The 17608-nt window shown below is 50.3% G+C and overlaps 5 protein-coding genes across 5 annotated transcripts; 2 read left to right on the top strand and 3 right to left on the bottom strand.

Moving 5' to 3' along the window:
- Positions 1-29: 29 nt before the first annotated feature.
- CTHT_0017760 (uncharacterized protein) lies at positions 30-2572 on the top strand (the record flags this gene model as incomplete). The annotated part of the gene is made up of 5 exons (XM_006692213.1): positions 30-158; positions 216-257; positions 316-848; positions 902-1327; positions 1738-2572. The coding sequence occupies 5 exons, from the start codon at positions 30-32 to the stop codon at positions 2570-2572; spliced, it is 1965 nt and encodes a 654-aa protein (XP_006692276.1).
- Positions 2573-4583: 2011 nt separating this feature from the next.
- On the bottom strand, positions 4584-6224 carry CTHT_0017750 (putative diphthamide biosynthesis protein; the record flags this gene model as incomplete). Its single annotated transcript, XM_006692212.1, has 1 exon — positions 4584-6224. One exon carries the CDS (start codon positions 6222-6224, stop codon positions 4584-4586), a length of 1641 nt encoding a protein of 546 aa, XP_006692275.1.
- Positions 6225-6905: 681 nt separating this feature from the next.
- Positions 6906-8001, top strand: CTHT_0017740 (uncharacterized protein; the record flags this gene model as incomplete). Its single annotated transcript, XM_006692211.1, has 3 exons — positions 6906-6991; positions 7072-7132; positions 7225-8001. 3 exons carry the CDS (start codon positions 6906-6908, stop codon positions 7999-8001), a joined length of 924 nt encoding a protein of 307 aa, XP_006692274.1.
- A 217-nt stretch (positions 8002-8218) lies between these two features.
- On the bottom strand, positions 8219-10593 carry CTHT_0017730 (monocarboxylate permease-like protein; the record flags this gene model as incomplete). Its single annotated transcript, XM_006692210.1, has 3 exons — positions 8219-9129; positions 9191-10029; positions 10547-10593. 3 exons carry the CDS (start codon positions 10591-10593, stop codon positions 8219-8221), a joined length of 1797 nt encoding a protein of 598 aa, XP_006692273.1.
- A 2166-nt stretch (positions 10594-12759) lies between these two features.
- Positions 12760-16648, bottom strand: CTHT_0017720 (DNA mismatch repair protein msh6-like protein; the record flags this gene model as incomplete). Its single annotated transcript, XM_006692209.1, has 4 exons — positions 12760-13440; positions 13504-15908; positions 15966-16134; positions 16187-16648. The coding sequence occupies 4 exons, from the start codon at positions 16646-16648 to the stop codon at positions 12760-12762; spliced, it is 3717 nt and encodes a 1238-aa protein (XP_006692272.1).
- Between the last annotated feature and the right edge of the window lie 960 nt (positions 16649-17608).

The following is a 17608-nucleotide window of genomic DNA, read 5'->3' as shown; positions in this document are numbered from 1 at the left end:
TCTTGGAAACATCCTTATTTAGGGTCAAGATGGTGTTTAATCTCCAAATCATAACAGCAGCGCTACTTGCTTCTTATCCGTACCTTACTGGTGCTGTCAGTCTGGAAAGTGCGTTGTCAGGCCAACAAAATCTCACAACATTTACTGCCCTGTTCAAAGTGAGTATCTATCTGTAGTGATGGGTTGCAGGCCAGGAGTTAATCCCAACCCCACAGAACCATTCAGACATCTTCAAGAAGCTTCCTGGGGGAATCACTGTAAGAAGCACCTTAATCATCTTACATCTGATGTCACAGGATTACTGATTTTGCTCAGGTTGTTGCACCCAATGATTTTGCCTTCGAAAGACTTGGAGATGACTGGAAGAAGTACTCCCAAGATCTTGTCAAAGCCACCTTGAAATATCACATCTTGACAGAATCCATCTCTATGACTTCCATCGAGAGAGGCGACTCTATATGGGCCTCAACTTTGCTGGAGGATGCCGACTACTCCACAGTAATGGGCGGACAGCATCATATCCTGACCAAGCAGCCAGGAGGAGAGGTCGTGTTCACTTCGGGTTTTGCTACTCGGGGTACTGTGGTGGTAGAAGACCTCGCATTTGATGGAGGGCTTGTTCAAGTCATTGACTCGGTAATGCGCGTGCCGCAAACGCTTGAAGAGACGGCTCGCAACGCTTACACGGACCTGACCTCGTTCCTTGGCGCTCTATACGCTGCCGACCTGATCGATGAGGTGAACAAGCTGACGGATGTCACCATCTTTGCCCCCCGCAACGCAGCATTTCAGCAGCTCGCGGGCGCCTTTGAGAAGATTGATAAGGAAACGCTTAGAAGCATTCTGCGGTATCACCTTGTGCCTGGCGGCGTCAGCCATACTGGGAGCTAAAGAATGCCAGTTCTCTTACCACCGCCGAAAAGCAGAGTAAAATTCAGATCACTCGGCACGTCAACAACATCTACATCAATTCTGCCCAGATCATTCAGACAGACGTCCTTATTTCCAACGGTGTCGTCCACTTGATCGACAACGTGCTTAATCCGGATCGGGTTGATGCAAAACCCAATCTGAGCACTGTCAGCCAAACACCTATCTACACTTTGATTGGCGCTACACAGACCGGTACATCGGTGCCAACCCCTTTCACATCTTACCTGCCATGCACGGATGAGTGTCCGGTCACGTCGTCTGGCGCAAGTGCGACTGCCGCACCCACTGTTGCTGGGTCTTCAGACAATGCTGCTGGTTATTTGCCAAGGCCTACTGGGTTAACTGGACTGGGGGTGGGGTTGCCCTTTGCCCTTGGGGCTGTCATCGTTGGACTGTAAGCTTGGGCAAGGACGAGATTTGCTAAGGAAACTTGCCGCTCTGTTCATATAACTTGGATAAGCCGGATTTTTGCCATTTATTACCTGTTGAGTTTACCAAAACTCTTAGCTCGTCTCTTGCTCCTTCCCATCTCTCTTTGGGGTTGAATGAAGTGAAACATCCATCTATTAAATGGAATATCAACAAGCACTCCAGAATCATAATGGGTTGCTTGCTAACACCGTTCAATTTAGAGATACTCTAATGTCCTTAATCTAATCTCATGATCGTATCCATTTTTGGGTCTAAAATGGCCAGTGATGGTCCTCATTACTCTCAATACCCACGAGTCAAGCTTTCAAAGACTCCCCCTTCTTTTAGCCTTCTCTTACTCTTTATCTTATCAACAGTTGTTTCATATACGAGATCGAGCCCTCCCCCCATTCCCCGGCCACACCTATATGAGTACCAACATCCTTATCTCGAGCCTGCTGCTGAAGATATCGGAGTTCCAGTTGATGAAAACCTCGAGCCAAACGGTCGCCTCCTCACTTACGTCCATCCTGACCATCCTGTTCCTAAGGTCACCAGCACACTGACGACCTTCAAGCTTCCCGTTCCCAAACATCCATCTCCAGCAAATGAACGGCCCAATCCCGCAGTTGCCGCAGTACTTGATCGGAAGTCCAGCACCAATCCTCAGCCCGCAACCACCGTAGTCCCCAACAGCCAGCAGCTCTTCACAGCAGATGAGATCCACCCACCAAAACCGCTCCCAATCCCCAAAAGAAACCACAATAATGAAAACGCCATTATCACCATCGCATACCCTACCCGAACATGCAAAATCTCCTTGCTACACACAGCAGCGGCACAGGACCAAGCCCTCCTTGCGGCTCGTGAGACAAAACCATGGCCTCCGTCTGCAACAGATTGGAATACAAGCCACTGGAAGAGCTACAAGCATAGCCCAATTTTCCCGGTGATTTCGGGGCTATCGCTGGGCGTGGTGGGGTCGATTATCGCGTGGATTGTGGGATATGTGTTGTTTAAAATAATCAAAGCGCTGAAGGAGAGGGTAGGTGAGGCATGGGAGGGGATGAGGAGTCGATTAAGACACAGTAACGGGAGTGATGGTCAAGAGAATGGGATTGAAGAAGAGGCCGTGGAGATGCAGGCGTGGAATGGGGAGGAGGGAGAGGATGGGGAAGTTTGGGAGGCTTCGGGCAGAGATGTCGAAGCTGGTAGGGGTGAGGTATGATGGATTTTAGGGCGTGGGTGTTTGGAAGAGTCTAGTGTCTGTGATGCAAATGATCCTATCAGTTGGATAGTACAAGTTATATCTCGAAGATCAGCGTTGGGGGCAAGCAATTTGAATTTCCTTACCAGCGTAAATGGGTAGCGTCTAAAACAGGACTATGAGAATCTTAAGAGTTGATTCGTATACTTTGACGAGCAACTATAGATCATTTTACCTATGCTGCCTGGAATTGACTCTTTGTTGACGGTACCAGCAACCCATTCTTAGAGTCGTATGCTGTGGTGATACTATGATATACAGTAGAACGCAGTTGCCATTCTCTCCCAAAGAACCCGAGTTAATTGCTGGGGATCAACCTTGGGATATGATGATTGCCATTGCAAAGCTTTCATGTGAATGTCACAGCAACTGAGAATAAAGGAACAGGATATCTACCCGTCTTGGCTGTAGTTTTTTTGATTCCTTCCTTCAAAACACCAGGTTAAACACCTGTAGCTTTTGTGAAGCAGCGACATCCATAAGATGTTCAGTTTTGAGAGTTGGTTCCTCAGATAGCCTCTACCTTCGCAACATGAATAGCTGGGTCTTAGCATGTTTATATACCATCTAATTGCTGTGACACCAATGATACATCACAAGCAAAAAGGCAATGTTTACACTGTTATTGCTTCCTACTTAAATCTAGCTATCGACATCCAACATCAGATAATGTTCTTATACTGAGCACCACGATAATAGCTCTCAGTAACATTTTCCATTTCATACTAATTTGGCGGTATTTTATGGCAATTCGCACTATCCCTGGGAAGTGACAGTTTCACTGTTGTTTCTACTCTTCGCGAAGGCCGGAATATCAGTGATGTTGGCTATTCATTTTCTTATAAATAATTATCCCACGATCTAGGGACCTCCGGCCTTGGAAGACCTTCTTCAATATCAGCTCTCAATATTGTTCTGCAAAATTCAAGATGAGCGCGCAGTCATTTATATCTTCTTCATGGTTGCAAAAACATTCCATAAACTTGGACACTGCCTGACCTGCTACGTCATAGGTGATGCAAATGTCAACACGCCCCGTTCTGTGCCACAGCATACTACCTATGCGGATGCGGGTCTAGCATTAGAGACGGAGCTTATGGAGGGTATAGTGGTTAGCCTGGTCAAAGGAGGACAATCCTGAGAAACCTGGGATGCCAATTCCTCTTTTCAAACCCTAACTGCGCTACGGAGCGTCATAAGACATTGGAGGAGTACTGAACTAAATGCGTAGAGTTTATGTATGGAGCGTTAGGTAAGCACCAAGACATCTGTGCTGCAAGCAAGTTGGAGGGTGGATAAGGAAAGCTAGCACATACCACAGGTATCACGCTGCCGACCCTGCTAGACAAGACCAAAGAGCCCGTGGCTCCCATAGACCTGGAGGATTAATGATGGAGAAGGATGATTGATATCCGTAGAGACCACTACGGTCCTGGCGATGGCTGACAGTACTTTCATTGTGCCCACTATTGAGCTCAACTACTCTGACTCTAGCGATGGCTCCACAACGCTAGTAGATGACGAAGAATAAAGTGAAGAAGCATCGTATCCGGATGAGGTGTAGTCGACAAGGCGGTATGGAGGGTTGTGTTACCCCTGCTGAAGCACTAACGACTCTCAGGGGACTATGGTTTTCTCGCATCGAAAGGGGAAAAGGCTATCTAAAAGAAACATAATATGGAAAGTAATTTAGTCAGCTTATTGACCATGTTAAAAAAAATCATCTTCGCTATTTTCGGGCTTTACGAGGTCGAGTGAATGTCTCTTGGCAGTGGGAAGCGTTCAAGGACGTAAGGATCCACTCAGGGGAAAGTAAACATCGAGTTAGCCGTTGCCAAGACAACCAAAACCCAGATTACCGCAGGCGTCCACGAAATGTGGCAGTCACCCATTCATATACAGCAGGCGGGAAAACATCGAGAAACATAATTAAACAAATAAACCTGAGTTCATAGGAATCCACAGATGCGCTTCACCTCCTCTCTTTGTTGGGACCAACCGTATACCCCCTTGCAACACCGCTCCGTCCTTCCTCGACAACAGTGCTCTCCTCGTCAGGAGTAAAGTCACTGCCCAGACCCTGCCATGTGCGCTGCGAGCGCAGATACTCTGCACCTGGGCTAATGACACCATTGACTCTAGTCACATCACCCTTGGCCCGAAGAGTAAGCGCACTACTGCTTCCTCCTATCTGCGAACCCTCTTCTACCGATTGTTCTCTTATCCCCTTCGCACTCTTGACCGTCTTCTCCCGCATCGGCCGACTGGTAGTAATCAGCTTCCCGGTACGGAGATCAAACTCTGGCGGGACCGACTCGTCTTCATCCTCATCAACTTTATCTGCCTGCCCATCCTCTACACTGTCATTCTCGGACTCCGCCTTGCCTAGTTTCTCAATCCCTCCCCACCATTCGCCACCCCAAACCCGTTTATCATCCGGCGTTAGCGCCACCTCTAACTCAAACGGTGTCACAACCGGCGTGAATAGCCCTCCGCTTGCACCCATCGGCCCATCTTCCTCAACCAGCGCACTCTCCCAGCACCCGATGACAACCCAACCCTCAATCTCAGCAAAGTTTGCCAGCTTCGCGGCATTCAACTTGCCCACCACAACGGTATAGCTCTTCTTGCCTGCCGCAGCGATCTGTTTCCTGATCTTGTCCACAGCGGTTAGGTAGTTCGCAACGGACAGAGTATTGACCAGAATTCCGATGACGCCGGCGCTGGCAAGGGTCAGAACACGGGCGTAGCGGCGGCCGAGGAGCCGGGGTGCGGCATCGGGAGAAATTGTTGAGGTCGAAGTGGAGGTCGGGTAGATGTGGAGGGATTGAACGCGGGATGAAAGCGCGAGGAGGAGAGCCGTTGGCGGCGATGAGATGTGGAAGACGGAGTAGGACTGAAGGTTGACGGTTGGTTGCGCTAGTGCATTCGAATCGCCACTAGGGTCTGGGGAGACCAGTTTGCGGTTCGGGATGGTGCCAGTTGGGTCATGGATGATGGCTGTGGATAGGAGGTTGATATAGCCGCGGGCATGGAGAGCGGCTGCGAGAGAAGGGACATGATCTTGGTAGGTGACATCCGCCATCAAGACAACACAAGCTTCTTTGTCGGGGTATTGTAACTCGAAAGCAGACAGGACCTGGTCGTGGTCGAGCTGATGGTGTGTAAAAACGTAGATGACAGGCAGTCGGCAGGTCGGCGACAAACATGACCGTCCGTAATGAACTACCACATCTGCATGGACGTGTTCAGCAGCGATCTCGTCGACACAACACGAACTGTAGGAGGTGTCGGCAAGGATATGTATCCTTTCTGGCGGAATTGACTGGTCGTGGTCTGCTGGCTTAGGAAGCGAGGCAAGCTCCTGGCCGAGTAATTGGGCAACCCGCGGTGCATCTTTCAACATAGAGTCTGGAAATTGGAGAGCTATCCTTCTCCACTTGCCCTCACGGATCTCTTTCGCCGTTCTGGCGATCTCGTAGATGTCGCAAAGTTCATCGTCGGAGCGTGGTGGTATTTGCGCGTCGTTCTCGGCTGTCGCGACGGAATATTCGAAAAGGTTTTCGGCCGGCGTCGAAAGAATGGGCGCAACGGATAGCTCGCCTGCCGTCATGATTGGGGATGATAGGTCTTTGGTGATCTCAGGTACCTCGTGATGTCTGGTCTGAAATTTCTTGATTGATGGCGGGGTCATTCCCAAGATGCAACCGCCCGCGGTGGGGCACCGTTCAGCCGACAGGGGTTCGACAAGGGTCCGTGCAGGCGTAGGGTAGGTGGGATGCTTAAATCTTTAGTTTCAACTTCGGCGATCGAGCTTGGTGGTTTTATCCAGGTCTAACCTCCTGTCTTGATCAATTTTGAGACAGTAGCAACTATTTCAGGAGCATAATGTCTATTTATCACCATTACAACGTCCAAATATCAGGTTATGTCGTTCATTCTCGGTAGAAAACTAGAACCCGGAGCAATATCAAGGTTGCAGCTGAGTTCTGTTGTAACCTCTGATATACCTGTTCTGCCGGATATAGGCAGTTTGTCATCCTCTTTGAATGGTATTTAGTCCTACGTTTATCCTATAAGAATAGCACAGCACAGCATGCACAGCAATCCAAACCCCGCACGCTTTCAATATCGCTTGGTGGCCCTACGCTCCCTCAGTCTGTTGTTTCTTCACGATAGGTACTAGTGTAACAAACATTCCTAGCAAAGCATAATGGTAGATTTGAAGTATGAGCAAGAGAAAGTCGGTAAAGTGCTCAGTCAAAATTACTAACTTTACGAAGGAGGTACAAGCATGTCCTCGTCACAGGAGCGACAGGCTTCATCGGCGCTCATATCGTCGATGAACTGCTTCGCCGAGGAATACGAGTTCGCGGCGCTGTTCGTTCCTTAGCCAAGGGGGAAGCAATGCTCAAAGCTAGGCCACAGTTTTCCGAAATGCTTGACTTCGTAATAGTCAGAGACTTCGAACAACTGAACGATACCCCTGATTTAGGCATATTTGACGAGGCAGTCAAAGGGGTTGATGGGATCATCCACACCGCAAGCGTACTGCTGCCTACCTTCTACCCCTGGATGTCATTTGCCCCTTCCAAGTGCTGACCCCATCCCAGCCCCTCAACTACGCCGCAACAAACAACGAACGTGAACTCATCCTCCCCGCTATAAACAGCGTCCGCGCCTTGCTCTCAGCCGCAGCCGAAGCCTCTCCACCCATTCGGCGTATCGTCATCACTTCTTCCTTCGCTTCCATCCTCGACTCCAACCGCCACGCCCCCAGCACACCATACTTCACCTACACTGCAGCGGACTGGAATCCCTTAACCTACGAAGAAGCTGCAGACCCCTCAACTAGTCCCGTCATCGCCTATCGAGGGAGCAAGAAGTTTGCCGAACTCGCAGCATGGGACGTTGTCCGTGAGCGGAAGCCTGCGTTTGATGTTGTGACTATCTGTCCGCCCATGACGTTTGGACCGGTCGTAAACCCGGTGTCAAAGGCTGTAGAGCTGAATGAGACGAACGCGACGCTCTGGAAGGCTGTTGAGAGTGCTCTTGAGGGGAAGCCGCTGCCAGTTGCGAGGGTGCCCTTCTGGGTGGATGTCAGGGATGTGGCCAAGGCGCATGTTGAGGCGTTGTTGAGACCGGAGGCTGGGGGGAAGAGGTTCCTTGTTGCTGCGCCGGAGAGGTTCTCGTATGGGTTGGCGGTTAAGATCGTGAAAGGGGAGTTTGAATGGGCCGAAGGGGCTCAAGAGGGAGACCAGGAGATTGATGAGTCTTACGGGCTGGATGGGGAGACAGCGGCTAAAGAGCTTGGGTTGACGTACAGAAGCCTCAAGGAGACGGTAACGGAGCTTGTTGGACAGGTTGCCCGAATGGAGGGTAGAGCCTGAGCGCTGATAGTCGTCTACAATTTATGAGAACGTTTCTTGGAGATCCACTAACTCAAATCTTTTATCATTATAGGTTACATGCACTCATCTAGTCATTAGTACGTACGGTCGTTTTGATCTTATTATACCCATACACAAGCACTACACAAATTCCTCTATGGTGCCTCTATCCAATTTTTCTGTGCTGCGTTGAGACCTCAGGCTACTGTCACACCTTTTAAAAGATTGTTCGTGGACTCCATCCAACTGCAAGAACGCGGGCTGCCACGTAGCAAATCAGCGCGACGACATACGAAATGCCTGCAAAAATGATCAAATAGTCCCATCCATCTTTGGTGTCTACAATCGCACCAGCAATGGGTAGACTTGTGAGAGTGCCGAAGCTGGCCACCATCATGGCAGTGGTGTACATCCGGCCAAACTTGCGATGATCGCAGAGCTGTCCAAGACACACGGGCACCAGACCCAGATTGCTACCACTGGCGAACCCAAACAGAACGGAATAGGCAATGAGCATGGGCTGGGAACCATGCGCAGGCAACCAGAGAGCGAGGACTGTGATAACGCACAACGCGATCGTCAAGATAATGATATTGAACCGGCCAAAGTGGTCCGAAACAAATCCGGGAAGCACCCGACCCAGAACAGAGCCGGCGTTCAGGTACGAGAGGAGCAGGTAACTCTCGGTCTCGTCCCGGCCATGGGCGGCAGCATAGGACACGATGAACGTAAGCGGGACGAATAATCCCCACTCCATGAAGAAGATACCCAGCGAAGCAAAGGCAAAGCGGGCGTCTTTAAAAACGGTAAGGTCGGGCCAGACGGACTGGACATGGCCCTTGGAAGGTGTCAGTCGCGTTTTGATGAAGAGATTGCAAGGGACGGCAAGCCCAAGCATGATGAAGGCGAGGATGCGGCAGCTCCAGGCGAAGCCAACACTAGGGAGCAGCTCGCGCAGGAGGATCGGGAAGATGACACCACCGACACCGCCGGCTGTGGTGGCAATACCGGTGGCAAGACCTCGACGGCGGTTGAAGAAATGCGCGATGGAACCATAGGCGGGTGAGTTGAGAAGTGCGCCGCCTAGGCCTCCCATGACAGCGTAGGTGAGGATGATTTGATAGTATTCTAAACACTGAAGTTAGCCATGGTCGCAAGCCAGGCACTACCAGGGGCAAGAACGACGTACCTTCACACCAGCTCAACAGCAACAGACTCCCAAAAATCATCAAACACCCTCCCGCCACCAACACCCTAGCCCCAAACCGATCAAATATTGGCCCGATCTGGATACCTACAAAGAACACAATGAACAAATAAAGACTAAACACCCAGCCAATTTCACTCGGCGTGTGCTCCTTCAGCTGATGCGTCTCGAACCACGACTCAAACACCGCAGCGGAATTGATCAACCCGTACAGCGACAACATAGCACAAAACGACCCAAATACCACCAGCCATCCTGTCACGCCGCCCTCGGGAAAGTCAATCGTGCTGGCAGTGGTTGGCGCAGTGGAGGGGTGAAGGGTCAGGGGGTTAGACCCAAGACCGGGGGGATCTCCGGGGTCGCCTTCCCTTTTTTCATTAGAAAGAGGGACATTGCCATCGTGGTTGCGGTGAAAGGATGTTGTCTCGAAGTCACGATCCGTGTCTAGTTGGCTGTGCGGGGTAGATGTGGTGTCGCTGGAGGAGTTGGGGTTGTGGGTAATGGGCGCGCCACTTTTTGACCTGGGTTTTTCGTAGTCCAGTTCAAGTTGCTTTTCGGGGTCTGTATTATAAACTGGGAGTGAGAGTTTGGAGGCTGCCGTGGCAGTGTAGCTGCTGTCGCTGTCTCTAGGTGTCATCATGACACTGAGCTGGGATCGTGTCTGGACGGGATTAGATGATCCACGCTCCCGGGTGGACTCGGCAGACGCTCGGCCCGGGTCCTGTTTTGTCACTTTTCGGTCCGGCGTCACCAAGATCAGGTGAGTCCGCGAAGTGGAATGAAGAAAGTAGATGGGCTTTTTTGGGTCCTTTAATGTCTGTCTGAACTTAGAAAGACAACAATTCGACCGGCATCTCTCCTCTTGGAGTGCCCGACGAGATGGGAAGACAAGAGTTTAAGAAACAGGGACGGTCAGTTGGTCGAAAAAAAAAATCTTCGAAGAGCTTCTCCACTTGTTACTGCTGGACAAGGCCCGAACCGGTGGGCAAACTAGCGCCGTTCTAACGTCTTCTAGTCCCTCCGGGTTCTTCAGCAAGCCTGGGACTTCCGTCTTGGCACGGTTCCGCTGCCGACGGCAACCGGTCGATCGCGTTGTCTCCATCGCCATGCCGTCAGGGGTCAACGGCGGTGATATTAAGATGCCAGCAACTGAGAAACTTGACAATTTACTTTATACTCTGATATCTATCTATACGCATCACCAACGGTAGCCTCCATTGTTGCATCCGTCGGCTGGCACCATGGATTCTGCTGCACTCTTGGCATCGTGCTACCCACTTTATATTCCACAAGATAACGCAAGTAGTAGTTCAGTGTTGACGTTGCCGTCCAACTTACACAATCTTCTTCTGGTGAGCCTGCTTCATATCTAACATTGCATGCATTTTGACTCGATGGAACCACGGCGAGTTGCTCGGGCAATCCCGTCCTTGCATTCCAAAGCTTGTCATCACCGCTAGTTCTGCCAAGACATCCAATACCATGCCATAGAGTCACGAGGATTGGAGGAAGAGTCGGAATCCAATATATATTACATAAGAAGTTATCGCTTTTGGGATTTGCCACCTTACTCATGGTGGTTGGGTCTTTCAATCCTCACCAACATGCCCAAGATAAGTACATTTCCCAACTGCGTTCAATCTTGTGCTACCATGTGCAGTGCCAAAGACCGATCAGATCCGATCAGATTGTTACACTCAACTGTGTTGTGCTTGCACGCTGGGAACTTCATAAATCTGTGTGTTACCTAGAACTTTAATGTTTACACTGACCGTCGCACATCATGGACTCGACACTTTGTAACATCAATATGCTCAATCACCCTTATCATCAATTTCCAAGCCTACTGTGCAACAAACCAAAGAATATCAAACTCTAAAGCTCAATTTCTCACTTTGCATGATTGAGACGGAGTTTGGAGATAGCACTAGTACGTTTTGCTGTATTACATGAGATATCATGAACTTGGATACGAAGAGACTTATGGGTTACACGAGGCTCCCAACGGGAGTTAAAGATTTTAAAAAAGCGGAGAGTTATAGAACATCAAGTGCGTGGGGTTGAGTTATGCAGCAAAGCGCAAAGGCTCCTAGGACTTACCAGCTCATGCGCACCTGTTTGGTGCGTCTATTGGTGAGGAGCACAATACCATTGTTTCAGCTCTTCAGGTACCTTGAACTTCAAAAGCAACAAGAAAACTGTTCTGGAATCATGAATATGAATGTTAAACCGCAATGCTTCGGTCTATATGTTGGGTACTACTGGATTTGGATAAATTAAAATCTACCTTTCCAGTACATAGGTAACAGTTTCATTGTACTATCTCTCTAAACTTGTCGCACAGTATCTTCAAATCAACTGAATGACAAACTGTATGGTTTTTTTTGAAATGTGACAGTTGTAATGAAGCACATGGAGTTGACGATGAATATGACAACTGGAAGGCACCTAATAAATCATGATTTTCCCAGATGCATGTTTGACATCTTCTACCAGGGCAGCACAATATGCCAACAATAACTGATCGGACTCCAGTTAACGAACACCAATTACACCGCCAATTACATCATAAACTCAGCGCCAAGATGTCGCCCTCCGTCAGCCAAGACAAGAGCACTTCCTCATTTCTGTCATCGATACATCCACATTCAACTTCAGCAAGTCCTCAAACCCAAGCCCAAGAAGCTCTTTCCATACCGGTAACGTTGGCTCAAACAGTATGGATCTTCTAGATCCTTATAGTATCAATAGCCGCGGTGGAGAGGGCGGTTGCGCTACGCAGTCTCTGGAAGGCAAGCAATTCTTATGTGTTGGGGTCAGTTTACTAGCGATGCCAGAGTGTTTATAGGAGGTTGACTGTCACCGATGTTTCCAAGGGTAGAAAAGCGATGAGAGGTAAAGAGAGATAAATAGAGTACATTAAATGAACATCGATTGTTAGATGTGCTCTTGGGATCATGGGGAATCTATACTACAAGTGCGATAGTCCTTTGTAAAAGTCTTGTTTGTTACTACTTTTGGCTCGTTGCGATCACTATCCGAATTGGCATGGGAATTCTGGTAGAGTTCATGTGTTTGAAAAGTACTCTAGTGCATAATTCACTCCTCATCATAGTTGCCTTTATGCTTTCTACATGTTGCATGATAAGCCTTGCTAATACTTCTGCAAAGTGTCATAGCAAAAGGGGGGAGGGTGTTTTGGTTGAGCTCAAGGGTGTGACTCAGCAGTTCATATCTTGGCCCGCTTCATGTTTCCTGCTTTCTTGTGCTGGACCAATGCACGCAATAAGGAAGACTAAACAGTTCCAACAATGGCCAAATACTCTGCATGATGAATTAAGACACACCATCATAATAGACCATCTGGCAATTAATACATCCCAGCTAGGTATGTGCGCGGCAATAGTCATTGTGAGCCCTAAACAGAGCCATACACACTCTTCCCAACTCTAAATCCCACCAACCACCTTTATCAGCAAATCAAGGGAAGCAAACATGCTATCAGTGGCGAAGTCGCTAAGTGATCAGCAAAATAACCCACTCCCACATCTTCAAAGAGCCTCAATAGCCCGCAACAACACATCCATTGCCCTCTCGGGAACCTCCTGCTCCCCACCATCCCTCAACAAGCAAGCCACATCGCTCAAGATGCCAAGTGGGATATAGCACCCAGTCTTGGCCTTCTCCAAGCTCTCTTTCAACCGACTAGTATGCTCCCACTCCTTAGCTGCCACCTCGGCACGGTCCACAACCTTCTTCGGAATCCCGCACATACTGGCACAATGCATGCCAAACGAGCCCTCCGCAACCCCGTCCTCGAGCTTGTACAGAAAAGTAACGCGGCGTTCCTTCTCATCAACAGCGATCTGCATACGGCGGGCGCGCACCTCCGGGTGGTGGGCAAACTCGGCTGCCAAGCTGTGGTAGTGGGTAGCGAAGAAGCCGACACAGCCGATATGCGAGGCCACGTGGTGCAGGACGGCCTGGGCTACGGCAACGCCATCGTAGGATGATGTGCCGCGGCCAAGCTCGTCGAGGATGACGAGAGAGCGGGGTGTTGCTTCGGAAAGGATCTTCTTTGTCTCGGAGAGCTCGACGAAGAAGGTGGATTGGGCGGCGAAGATGTTGTCATTGGCGCCCAGGCGCGACATGATGCGGTCTACAGGGGTCAGGCGGGCTGACTCTGCTGGGACAAAGCAGCCGATTTGGGCCATGATGACAGCAATGCAGGTCTTACAACGGGAAGCATAATTAGTGAACCCCGCCACGTGCAGTTGAGAAGGAGTCAAACTTACCATACGGAGAATTGTAGATTTGCCGGCTGCGTTCGCGCCTGTGAGAAGGTTGATCTTGGCCTCATCGCCTCCCAGCTTGATGTCATTGGGGATGAAGTCGGCAACAGTGTTGATCATGCAAGGATGCCGCAACTCTTTGAACTCGATAACACTGCGCTCGTCATCGACAAATACTGGACGACAGCTGGGAACGCCCAGGGCAGAAGATGACTTGGCCAAGCTGATTAGGCAATCAAGCTGGGCAATAATCCGAATGGCCTGCAGCCAAATGTCGTAGTTGGCGTCAAACTTTTTGAAGAAATTAGAGGCGACGTCCTTGGTAACCTGAGAATGAATCTCTTCGGCTTCCTGGAGCTCCCGGATGAGATTTTCCAATTCGCGGAAGTAGTACCGCTTGACGGACGAGGTGGCAGACATCTGCCGCCAGCTTGAAGGGACCTTCACAGACTTGGGTACCTCAATCTGGTAGATTTCCTTGCCGACATCAGTGAACTTGAGTGTCTTGCACTTCAGGGCGGCCTTCTGCTTCTCAAGAAGAGAGTTAAGTTCATCTTTGATGCGCTCGATCTCGTCTGCAGTACGGTCGAAGTCCTCGTCGACACCACGCTCAGGGATGAACACCTTCTCCTCTTTCGCCTTCTTCTTGTCAAATGCGTTCTCCCAGTACGCCAAAGGTTCCTTGAGGTTGGGCATGGCGGCAATGAGCCGGTCAACCAGGCCGTTGCCACCGGCGAATGCACCCAGAAGCGACATCGTGTAGTCAATCTGTTCGAAACCCTCAAGGACACGAACAAAGTCATCGGGCCTGCAGGCGCCGGCATGAATACGAGAGATAAGTCGCTCGAGGTCCGGCATCTTAGCCATCTGCGAGGTGAACTGCCGAAGGATGCTCTGATCCGCATTGAGCATCTCAACGGCATCCAACCTTTCGTTGATCTTTTGAATGTTGCAAAGGGGATGGCAGACCCATTGGCGGAATAGACGCTTGCCAAACGGCGTGATGCACCTGTTGAGCAAGTTATGCAGTGTGCCCTCGGGGCCACCGTTGGCAGTGTTGGCGAAGATTTCGAGGTTGATGAGGGTCTGCCCATCCAGGATCAGCGTACCGTTGCGATGGATAGGATTGTACCGTTCGAAGTTGCCCTGAGAGAGTAGGCTGCTGTCCAACTTGAGGAAACGTAGATAATGTGTGAGGCCACCAAGAGCGGACATAGCCAGATCTTTGTCCTTCATCTCACAGAGTTTATCTGGCCATTTGTCCTTGCCATCCTCAGCCTTGAAATAATCGCTGCATTCGAGCTCTCGCCTGGTCATATCAGCATCCCAGAATTCAGTTCCAGGCTTGAGGTAGTTCCAAATTGTCGTCGGGCTGGTATTGCCTTTAAGAATGCGCAATGCCTTAGTAGACAAGCGCGACTTCTCTAGGAGCAGCTCACGAGGCGAAATCTGAGCAACAAATGTCTCGAATCGGGTGAGCTCGACATCGTCCTCGAACTCTGACAGCCAAAACTGGCCAGTGGCAGCGTCGACAAAAGCAACACCAAAGGACGGCTTGTCGTCTATCATCACCTCCTTGATGGCGGCACAATATGTGGCCATGTCGTCCTGGAGCATGCTACCCTCGACCAGAGTGCCAGCGGTGAGAATGCATGTGAGCTCACGGCGAATGACCTTATCGACCTTCTTGACATTCGAGTCACGCTCACGCATCTCCTTGCCAAGCAACGACTCCATCTGGTCGACACGAGCGACCTTGTACCCCTTGGCCACGAACTGATTGATCCACATGTCGAGTGAACCCTCGGGAACACCAACCATGCGCATGTTGACACGATCAGTGAGCTTCAGGTCGAACAGCTGATGACCAATGGTGGCATCATTCTCATAAAGTTCGTAGAATTTGCCTTTCTTGAAGAAGACGACTGTATCCCAGAGGTTCTTCTTGATCTCCCAATACTGCTTTTCGAAGGGAGAAAAGTTTCTCTCCGCTGAAGGAGGGATATACAGCGTACTTGGGTCATAGTCCGGATGCCCAGGCGGGTTCTTGTTAGCATCAAGAATGTTGGCTAGCCATGGGTACCTTTCCTCAGGCTCCTTCATGTGCGGCTTCGGTTTTGGCTTGGGGCCGGATGACTTCGAAGTGGGCAACGGGGGCCGAGAGTCTGGGTCTCTTGGCTGAATGTTATCCGGGTCATACTTCCACTGCTGGGCAGTAGAAGTCGATGACGGGATGTCCAACATCTCTTCGTCATCTTCATCCTCTGGAGGAGGGAAGCTTGGGCCTGGAGAGGAAGAGAGATTCGCCTTTTTGCGTGGGGCCGTTGCCTTGGAAGCAGGGCGCTTTCTCTTTTTAGATTTTGAAGGGGCATCTGAGTCGTCCGAGACGACGAAATCAGAAAGGTTATCTGCAACAAATAGTTAGCCTTCGTTTGTGCGGTTAAGGAGATATGAAGGGGGGCTACCATCTTCGTCCTCTTCATCATTTTCCTCTGTCACATAGGCATCGTCTTCATCGTCGTCAGGGACGGCAGTGCGCGAGCGGCGGCCTCTAGATTTCCTGGCCTTCATAGCGGCGAACAGCTCGTCGACGTCGTCGTCAGAGGACTCGGCATAGTTAACAACTTTTTTGACCTGCTCAAAATCAGCAAACGAGAAAGATTGTGCGCAAGAACAAGCAACAAACCTTGCGGGATGGACTGCTTTGTGGTACCGCTGCCGAAGAGGCAGGCTGCATCTGTAGGATCTCAGCAGGTGTGATGGCAGGAGGAAACTCGGAAGTAATATCCACCTTTGCAGTGCTAGTTTCACGATTCTCTTGGGAGCTGGTGGGCTCAACAACATCGCTGCAAGGCACGGACGTGTTGTTGGTGGGACGCGATGAGAGCAGGTTGCCTTTGGTACTTTCTTTGAGGGTTTGGCGAGCGGTTGGGGTTGAGGAGGACTCGTCCCGCTTGGCCGAGGAAGACTGCTGTGTGAAAGGCGACGAATTGACACCCTTACTGCTTCCAGGAGCAGGAGTCCTCGTGAAGAAGCCGAGGATGCTCTGCTGCTTGCCTTTACCTGTCGACGGCGCTGTTCCCGTTTTCTTTGCCGCAGACGTTGGTTTCGCCGGCGTACGGGCCGCGGCAGCCGTTTTTTCTCCCATGGTCGAGTCCTGCCAAAAAAAATCAATGAACTTTTTTTTTGGATTAACAAAAACCACAAAGAAATGCTAGTTGAGAACGGTGGTTGATGCTAAAGCAGCTCACTTGGAGCTGATGCTGATGATAGGCGGTGGGCCAGTTCACTTTTAATTGGAACGCGAAGAAACGCGAGAGCTTCAGCAACCGCGTCTGCGTGTCCGCCCAACCACAGGGCTGGAACCGCGTCCAGGCTGCCCGCCCCACCTCCCCCACAATCACAACATGGCTGTCCCACAAAAAAACAAAGGGCTGAGGCATGAGACCCACAATCATATCTCGGCCTTCCAGCGAATAAAGGGCCGAAAACTCACAATGCGATGAGACAACAAATTTCCAGTCACATGCTTCACTCAGGTTTTCCATCCTCGACTGCTTTCAGGTTTCTGTCTCGCAAACGTTGCATGCGTTACTTGACACCACATTTCAAGGGATTACAGACGACTTACAACATGACCCCAAGAACCTAAAGCGGCTCAGTAAGCACCAGAACAAAGACACCAATGCGACCTCCCCTCGGAGAGAGCACCTTCCGACGACGTGAAGTTAGCGGCAATATGTATCGAGGCAAAGACAACTGACATCTACAATCCTTGGCAATCAAATTGGCTCAACGCTCTGCGGATTCTTGTCACTCGTCGGGTATGTTGCAAGTGCCTGGCTGATGAGGTCGTCTAGAGCAAGAAACCTCATGTCTCTCTAAACTCCTCGATGCAGGAGTTAGAGAAGCCATCGTTGTCTCCTGGATGTTTTCTTCAGTTACGGCGACGTGGAGTGACCGATCACGGCTCAAATGATGGATCTACTCAATGCCACACCCTGCACGATACGGAGCTATCTGGAGTACAACGATTTGACGGCCGTAGCTTGTGGCTGAACGTGATCGAACTGAATCTTGGATAGGCAAAATTCCCCGAGCGACACAT

The sequence above is a fragment of the Thermochaetoides thermophila genome (genome assembly GCF_000221225.1).
Source record: "Thermochaetoides thermophila DSM 1495 unplaced genomic scaffold scf7180000011815, whole genome shotgun sequence".
Taxonomy (NCBI): Eukaryota; Fungi; Ascomycota; class Sordariomycetes; order Sordariales; family Chaetomiaceae; genus Thermochaetoides; species Thermochaetoides thermophila.
The sequence above is the reverse complement of the archived record's forward strand: the minus strand, read 5'-3'. Positions and strand labels throughout refer to the sequence as shown.